The 10,000-nt window shown below is 39.7% G+C and overlaps 1 protein-coding gene across 5 annotated transcripts in view; it reads right to left on the bottom strand.

Annotated features, from left to right (window-relative positions):
- The window catches only part of LOC143027036 (uncharacterized), a 106,338-nt gene that overhangs the window by 44,732 nt on the left and 51,606 nt on the right, over positions 1-10,000 (bottom strand). For all 5 annotated transcript variants that reach the window (XM_076187889.1, XM_076187885.1, XM_076187890.1 and 2 more), the window contains one exon: positions 2,563-2,974. In XM_076187889.1, coding sequence (XP_076044004.1) covers positions 2,563-2,974 — 412 coding nt within the window. The remainder of the gene's footprint in view (positions 1-2,562; positions 2,975-10,000) is intronic.

The following is a 10,000-nucleotide window of genomic DNA, read 5'->3' as shown; positions in this document are numbered from 1 at the left end:
ACCCCCGTTCTCCTCCTTACCTCCTCATTTCTCACTCTATCCAGCCTAGTAACCCATATCATGCTTCTCAGCCATTTTATCTCAAACACATTCAAACCCCTTCTCTTCTCTCTTCCTCTCATATGTTCCATGTTACAAAGGCGGAGCATGCCGACAGGAGACATTTTGGTCCATATCTAGGTCTCTCCACTTCTAATCCTAACACAAGCTCTACTACTCTCGTAAAAACTCTTGACTGGTCTTAACACCTTCCCCCTATCCCATATATCTACAAAACCTCCCACAGTACCTCCCTGTCTACCCTGTTATAAGCCTTTTTGCAAATCTATAAAAGCCCAAAAACATCCTTAACTTTTCCTAAAGCTTTCTCACATATCTGCCTTACCACAAAAATCTGATCTACGCAACCCTGCCAGTCCTAAACCCACACTGTTTCTCGCTAATTACTCCTTCTGTTCCTCTCCTAATTCTCTCAATCAAGACTCTCTCATAAGCCTTCCCAACTACACTGAACGAGTTGATCCCTCTGAAACCACTACACTCACACTTGTCCCCTTTTTCCTTGTAAAGTGGAACTATACAAGCACTCATCCAGTCTTCCGATACTCTATTTTCCATTAAACAAACATTGAATAACCTCACCAACCAGTCCATCACTATACCTCCTCTTTTCAAGCATTCTACATGACATCTATCCAACCCAGGTGCCTTACCTGCTCTCATCATCTCAACAACTACCTTCACTTCATCTTTCCTTATTTCTCCTCCATTTTTTCCACTCATCACGGTCATTTTCATAGCGCATTCCACTGCAACTACCTTTCCCTCCCTATCCTTCTTTACATTTAGCAACTCCCTAAAATACTCTGCCCATCTTCCTCTTACTACCTTCTCTTCCATCATCATCTCTCCATTAGCACCTTTTACCTTTTCTTCTCTACTTGATTCACCTCCTCTTCCTCTTTTAATTTTTTTTCAAAACATCTTTTTATTACTTCAAAAAAATTCTGTTGTATTTTTAACCCATTTCACATCTGTTCTCCTCTTTGCCTCCTTTATCTTATGCTTTACTTCTCTTTTCTTTGTACCTCTTATATGATTCTCTCGTCCTATTTTGTAACAAATCTGTGAAAGCTTGCATTTTCTCTTCTACAACCTCCTTTGCTTTCTCATCCACCACTTGCTACCCTACCTTCTAATTCCACCCGTCCTCCTTGTTCCACAAACCAACTTTGCACACCTTGTGACTACCTCCTTGAAACATCCCCATTCTTCCTTCACTTCTAGTTCTTCTCTGTCGTTCACTACCTCCCACTCCTCTCTCAGCTTCTTCTTGTACTCCTTTTCTTTCACATTTAAGCAGTTTACTCTAAGAACCACCCTACCTTCTGTTCTTTTCCTCTTTCTCTATCTATCCTCCACTCTCAACTTACCTTCCACCAAAAATTATCTGATATTCCCCCACTCTCTCCCCTTAGAACATATACATCCTTAATTATTCCTACTATACTCCTGATTACCACCATATAGTCCATTAATGCTCTATCTATCACCCTTTCATCCACCACCCTCTCCCATGTGTAGTTGTGCTTGACTTTCTTCTTCAACACTGTATTTGCTATCATCAACTCTCTAGACAGACACATCTTCACCATCAACTCTCCACTACGATTTTTTCCTGGAACTCCACACTTCCCAACCATTCCATCTATTGGTTCATTTCCTACCCTAGCATTCAGGTCTCTCAATACCACTACAATGACATTTCCCCCTAATCCCTCTATGCACTCATTTAAATCCATACAAAAAGCCTCCCTTTCCTCTACACTCTTCTCACTACCAGGCCCATATGCACTTATAAAAACCCACACTCCCTTGCCAGTTTCACCTTCATCCACATTAATCTTGGAGAAACCTCCTTCCACTCCACCATACGCTTACCTACCTCTTTACTTACTAGTATAGCCACCCCTTCTCTCCCTAATCCTTGCTTCACTCCTGAGAACCTCCCAACTACACTCCCAAAGTCACACTTGCCCCTCCCTTTCAACTTAGTTTCACTCAATGCCAACACATCCATCACATTCATCTTTCTTCTCACATACTGCCTATCTCTTCCCATTAACTCCCATCTGTACCACATCCACGCACATTAAAACACCCAAACCTTAGGGTGCTGTTCGGAAAACTCTTCCTAGAACCATTTATAACTTTACTTTTTTCATTTTTATATTTATTTATTTTTTCTATTTTTTTTTTTTTTTTTTTTTTTTTTTTTTTTAGATACAAGCGAGGTTGTTGACTGCTTTTGGACATGAGTGGTAAAGAGATACCGCTCTTTGACCTCCGTCTCAAAGGACTTGTTGCCAGTCTCGTTCTCTATTCTGCTTATCACATTCTTTGCGGTGGATGGCCTCTGACAAGATCCGACGAAAGCACTCGGTTTCCTTTGAAACTTCAAAGTAATCCACATAACACTGTGTTTGCTGACCGACAACAACATTAACAACAGTAACAACAGTGAAATTAACAATAACAACAACAGTGAAAGCAAATACATACCAAGAACGCCAGTGCCGAGGAGACTCAGCAGACGAGCTTTGTCCAAGAGCCCCGTCGCCAGAAGGTACTCTGGCGAAATGCCCAGCTCCTGAAGTAGACGCATCTTCTCCAGAAGGGAACTTGTACTCGCTGACGCCGAAGAAGACGCCGTTATATTGATGGAGGGGGTCTCTGTATTCTCGTTTCTTTCTCCAGTCCCACCTTCACCACCACTACACGAACTACCCCCTCTTTCATCCGTGCCATTCTTTTTTTTGGGTGGTTGTAAATGACCGTCGGTAACTTGTTCTTCCCTATCGTTGTTGTTGTTGTTATCATTACTGGGAGTCTGGGCGCCCAAGGATGTGCTCGGTAGGGAGTGGTTGGGGGACTCTGTATTGTTGTTGCTGTCATTATCTTGCTGATGATCGTCCTGTAAGGAAGAGAATGTATTGGTAAACAGCGGGGAAGAACAGAACTATTTTTCCTGTCCAGAGCACACATACATGAACGCACGCACACACACATACACACACACACACACACACACACACACACACACACACACACACACACACACACAAACACACACACACACACACACGTTATTTAGTATTAATGCAACTCCAGTTTTATAGAAAATTATATGGTCATGTTTGACCTCACCAATATGTCAATAACTGGTGAGGTTAAGATTTATCTAAATATCAAGACACGCGCTTACTCCATTCGCTTCCTCAGTTATCCCTCAGTTCCTGTTGCTCACATTTCCATTATTGTCTAATCCCCTCCACCCCATTTTCCCTGTTTCCCAATTATCACACTTCGACCCTTTCTCCATCTTTTGTTCGTCTTCGGGCCAGACATTCGGGGAATCTTCCCGTAACCCGGCTCCCATAAAAGAACACAGATCGGGGAACCACCGAAGGAAAAAGGAGGCTCGAGCTTCATCAAGCTCTGGCCAATGACTCGTCATAAAAACACTGGTTTAGAGCGTTTCTGTTATCACGTTTCTGTTGTCGGTTTTATGGTGTTAGGTGTACTTACTGTATGAATGTTAACTCAATTTCCAGAGGGTTTATTCATGACTGAAGCCAGTAACTAATCTATCCTCTATACATAAACTATGAACCAATTGAATATACCTTTAGTCTTATACTCTAACCAGAGTATAGCACTTGTCAGTATCTGTGGGCAAAGTGGAGTTTTTTAAATAATCTACTCAATCTGCAACTACTACTGACAGCTATAGATCAATGTTAGCAGCTACCAGGTAGGTAGCCATGTCGATGACTTTATGTAGATTTCTAAGTTTGATGTATTTACTGAAGTAAAGGATATCTGCAAAAGAGAAATTATTCTTCAGGTGAGTATATTTGTGTTTTCTTTTTACCATCCATATACGGATTGCAGATGTTGCGGTTAGCATCGCAAATCGTCACGCTACAGTACCAAGTTTGCACCCCACTTATCACGAGTGGACTTCTTTTGATTCTGTAAATCGTTGTTTTCCCCTTTGCACAAGGCAACGGTTGTCCAGTGTGTGTAAGGTCACAATACTACCCATAGATCGGACCATATGAGCTATGAGCTCTTATCTGGGAGGGTAATAACTGTCCATTGTAAGTCCAGCATATAACCCAAAATGATAATGAATAACGTGGGTGCACATGTGACCTATATTACTAGTTACTTTCGTTATTGGTCTTACAGTAAGTTGGTTGAAGGCTGTTTCTTACAGTGTACTGCAGACAGCCCACCCGCACTCGGCAGAGAGTCTCAGGGGAGACCCCAAGATTGCCAAGGGCGTCTTTTCTATTGCTACACACGCATAGCCCGATCTCAACCAGATATGATAGGCAGTATCTGGGGAAGGTATACAGAAGGTTTTAATGTAAAAATAGAGTGTGCATGTGATAGAAAGATGCTGGACTGGTTTTGCCTATGTATGTGTAATCTATACTAAGCATTAGGCAAGCTTGACCGGTTCAAAACACGCATAGAGATACGTATGAAGCTTTACTGCTAAAACTCATTTTTTCATGTCCACCCCGGGGGTATGAACTCAGGTCACTCATGCATGAAATGAAGGCCCTATCTTAGTCAGTCAAAAAATAAATAGATAAATAAATAAATATATAAATAAATAAATAAATAAATATATAAATAAATAAACAAAAATAAAACAAAAGATAAAATGAAATATATATATATACACATACAGTATATATATATATATATATATATATATATGTATATGTATATACACGTGTGTATATGTACATATATGTATATATAAACACACACACACACACACACACACACACACACACACACACACACACACACACATATATAGAGATATATATATATATATACATATATGTATATATACATGTATATATATGCATATATATATATATATTTACATATATATATATATATATATATAGTCACGTTCTTAGCGTGAATAGAATTGTGATTGCACTGTGTCACGCCCTTGTGTGAATAAATACTCCTGTTTGTATTTTTCAGGCATGCCTTGCGTAAATATGATATATAGTGTGCATTATAATATGCATTTCTTTAAATGTCAAACATTGCGCAATACCCGTCTGTTGGGGGCACGTTTTTAAGTATTGTCAGATGACGCCAAACTCAGAAACGTTACATAATTTGGCGCGGAGGCGTGTCCTGTTTTCCCATTGATTGGAGGTGCTTAAACTACCTTCTTCAGATACGTTTTGGCATCCCGGGAAACGTAAGCACCCATTCCCGGTCTATAAAAGGCGAAGCAGAAAACGACACAAGAGAGTCAATTAAAGAGAGAATACCGAGAAGATAAGCGGAAAGAACCACACTGCGAATAGAACAGAGAAGTCAAGAAAAGAAGCAGACACCAAGTGCCCATTTGAATCCATGTAAAACTTACTCTACATTCGTCGATTACGACAACTCCACTAAACAAGTCCTTTGGACAAGAACGATTGCCCCCCATCTCCACGTGAAGTGTAAAGCCTTCGTGTTTTTCCGAATTGTTTTGGACATTTCCAGACTGCTAATGGACTAAGTGCGAGTCGACACACTCTGTTATTTCTCAACTAAGAAACATCAACCAATTTCTTACGTGTTCCCGATTAAAAGAAGATTCCCTTACTAGAAGTTATCGTGCATCAGCCTCATCTCAAACAACCCATTTGTTCCGAGACCGGAGGGTCGGCCTAAACAACTTTCCTTTGGTGGGACTTCTAGCAACCAGAATCAAGACTCGCCTACACCATAATCAAGACTTCATTTCGTCCACTTGTTTTTACGTACTGCATACAAGAGCACACCCAGCTACTCCACTTGGTAATTAGTTATCCACTTATAATTCATGTAACATTTACTGCTATCTTTTCTTATTCTATGTTCATTTATGCTATATGTGTTTTTTTCTTATAAGTAATAATTAATTTTAACGAAGAATTTAACTATCCTACCTGAACTCTCTGTGACTCGTCCGAACTGCGCACGGCCTTAACTTTTGTGTGTGTGTGTGTGTGTGTGTGTGTGTGTGTGTGTGTGTGTGTGTGTGTGTGTGTGTGTGTGTGTGTGTGTGTGTGTGTGTGTGTGTGTGTGTGTGTGTGTGTGTGTGTGTGTGTGTGTGTGTGTGTGTGTGTGTGTGTGTGTATCGCGGCTAGCCTGGCCCATAGGTGGCTAGTGACAAGAAATTTGGCGACCCTTGACAGGGCGAAAAGAGAATTCAGGTAGTGACTAAACTGCTTGTTGGAATTACATATTTGTGGGAAAATGTCTTTCGAAAAACAATTTGTGGAGAATCTCTCCATTGATATTTTAGAAGATACTGCTAAATATCAACTGCCACAGAATGCAATCTAGCGTTAGATGCTGGGAAGAAAAAGAAATATTTTTTCAATAGTTAAAAATCTAGTTGAAGAGGAGATATTAAATAGAAATGTCTTAGGTCATATTTACATTGTTCAAGAGACATATGGACAGATCATGTTGAAAAAGTTAAAGATAGAGACGGAAATGGAAATACTGAAAATTGAGGCCATCATACAAATCAAAACGGAAAGAATTGAGGCTGACAAACTTAAAGCTGAGGATGACAAGGAGGTGGAATTAGCTCGAATCTAGACTGAAATTAAAACTACCATTAAGAGGGAAGTGGAGTCCTTCAAGATTTCTAAGTACATTAGTCTTCTGCCAAAATTTTCAGAAGATGAACCAAAGTTTACATATATATATATATATATATATATATATATATATATATATATACATATATATAAATATATATATAAATATATATATATACATATCTATATATATATATACATATATATATGTATATATATATATACATATACATATATATATATTATATACATATATATATATATATATATATATATATATATATATACATATATATATATATTCTGAACCAATTAGAAGTAGATAGGAATTGTTGGAATTTACTCGTCCAAAGTTCGTAGGTGCAACTCAAGAAGTGTATGCATCTCTAAACGAAGCAGACTGTGAATATGATAACGTAAAAGTGCAGGTCCTAGCGGCATACTGACTTACTCCGGAGGCTCATAGGTTAAATTTTAGAAATTTCAAAAAGTCTACACAAAATACAGACACAAAATTTAGTTCCCAGAATGATAGGTATAGAGATAGGAGGCTGAAAGCCACAAATACAGGTTTGTTTGCTAAGTTAAGAGAAGTAATGTGGCTAGAACAATATAAGAAAAACTAGATCAAGATCTTAGGGTTTATCTTGAGGAAAAAATACATCTGATCTAGCTAGAACTGCCAAAATAGCGGATGAATATACACTCATTCTTCACAAAACAAATAGAATAAACTAGACTTACTATGACACCAGAACATCTCAGAGCTATCACAACGCTTCCACTCCTTTTAAAAGAGAGGTGAGATCAGCAAACAAGAGAGAATTTAAAATAGTTTCATAATGATAGGTATTATCCAACGACCTATTCCAGATATAGTTCCCACAGTCTTACTTTGGCTTGCAGTATTACCTCAAAATTGGACATAGTTTATCTGAATGTAGGAAAATGCCCAATAATCAAACTTGTTCTCAACCAGTGCTTGCTTCAAGTAATTTCCCAGGTCCAACTAGCTACTGTAGTCCAGCTAGGACCAATTCACAAAGTAAATCGTCCTCCCAAAATATGTCCAAACCCATTTCCTCGTCACAAGTTCAGACGGAATCTTCAATTCCCGTCCTATACCACATTTTACCGACTGAACTGAAAAACATACAAGACCCCTGTTTTGCTTCTTTTGTGATGAAAGGAACTATATCTAATTTCTGTAATAGCGAGTCAAAACCCATCTTCGTCTTTAGAGATACAGGGGCTATTCAAACTAACGTTGGTTCACACATTACCAAATCCTTCTGAGTCTTGCTTGAATCAGGATGTCATTAAAGACAGCGTAGCAGTAATTAGAAACCTCCCAATTCACAAAGTGTTCTTAAAAACTGACATAATCAATGGAGATGTAGTTGTAGCTGCAATTGATGAAATGCCAGTGCTCGGCATTCAACTGTTATTCTCAAATGACCCAGCAGTTAGGAAGGTAAATTCCCCTATTTTCACTTATGACCTAATTATTGATAAGACATCACTAGAAGATCCATCTATTTATTCTGTATGTGCTGTAACTAGGTCTCAAACAAGAAAACAAAATGCTGTACAAAAAGTTCACATTTCACAAGACAATACAAACACAGATAGTACACATGCCGAGGAAATAGAATCCTTGGGTATTTATACATGTTTCCTGGAAGACAGTAAGGCTGTTTCCATTACAAATACTTCCCTTTCTACTGTTACTAGGGAATCATTAATTAAAGGCCAAAAAGAGGGTGAGATCTTTTCTCCTCTTTGGGATCAATGTGTGACCAAAACGCAATCCGAGACAATATCACGATGTTATTACTTTGAACAAGGTATTTTAATGCGCAAATGGCTAGCGCCTAATGTCCCTCTGGACCAGCTTTGGCAAGCCAGATATCAAATTGTTATTTCCCCATGCATGAGGTCACAACTCCTGCAGTTGGCCCATGACACTCTTTTGGCAAGCCATCAAGGAGTCCGAAAAACATTGGCACACATCACGAGACATTTACATTGGCCTCACACCAGAAAAAAAAAAATACCACTTTACTGCAAACAATGTCACACATGTCAGATGTTAGGCAAACCAAATTAGCCCGTTCCTAAAGTGCCCTTACAACCTATTCCTGCTATGGGAGAAACCTTCTCCAAAATTATCATAGATTGCGTAGGACCGTTACTTCCTTCAAAGAAAGTACACAAGTTCTTGTTGACAATCATGAGTCTCAGTACCAGATTCCCCGAAGCAATTCCACTGAAAAACATTAGGTCTCAAATGGTTGTAAAATAATTATTTTTCTTTGATGGGCTTTCCCAAAGAAATACAAAGTGACCAAGGCACAAACTTTGCCGTTTCTTGTACTGGTGACGCGTAACGAAAAATCGTTATCCACTAATACTTATAGGAAGTCTACGCACACTGACCGCTTGTTGGATGACGAGGGCAACACCTGGATTGTGGTGAAGACGTTGTGGAGCAGGACAGAAAGAATGTGTTTACCGGATCACTCACTAAAAGAAGAGAACAGGCTTAGAAAGGTATTCCGGGCCAATAGGTACCCAAACCAAGTGGTGAGGAAGGTGAGTGGCACCACAAAGGGAAAGCAACCGAAGCGCGATACCACAAGCAACAACAAGGGTGACGATCCCTTACGTGAAGGGAGCTTCTGAGATTACGGCAAGACTGCTTCAGAGACATGGGGTAGGTGTGGCACATAAACCAAGCAACACCTTACACGGTGTTCTAACGATGGTCAAAGATTGAGAGTGCAAGGAGGGCCAAGCAGGGTCATTCTAGTAGCTGAAATGTATGGAGTATAATGCGCACTACGTTGGGGAAACGGGGAAAAAGCTGGCCATGAGACTGCAAGAACACCGCAGAGCAGTAAACATGAGTGATATTCAAACATTGTGACGATTATCATCATGAGCTTGACTGGCAGGGCCCGGATGTTTTGTACAAAAGCAACAAGAAGGGTAGCAGGGTGTTTTTGGAAGCGGGGCTTTTGACGAAAACAACATAAACAGATCCGCCACACTTTACCCCCATTTTCAGAGGGCCAAGGGAAGGGAGAAGCGGAACAGACATCCGACAGCAGGCGAATACCTAGGAAAGGTTATGATCAGGAGCGAGAGTGGGACTTTTCATCCACACCCACGCCAAGACAAAATCCCAGACATTAGGTCATTTGGGTAACTGTGACAGGAGAATGAGAGTAGCTCGCAAGGTGACCTCGCCAAGTGTATTACATGTATTGCTTTTTTGTGTGTTTGAGATGAGGTGTCTGAGAAGTATGGTG

The sequence above is a fragment of the Oratosquilla oratoria genome, chromosome 7 (assembly GCF_046742065.1).
Source record: "Oratosquilla oratoria isolate Oo_2021 chromosome 7, ASM4674206v1, whole genome shotgun sequence".
Classification (NCBI taxonomy): domain Eukaryota; kingdom Metazoa; phylum Arthropoda; class Malacostraca; order Stomatopoda; family Squillidae; genus Oratosquilla; species Oratosquilla oratoria.
Note: the sequence above shows the minus strand (reverse complement) of the source record. Positions and strands in the feature narration are given on the sequence as shown.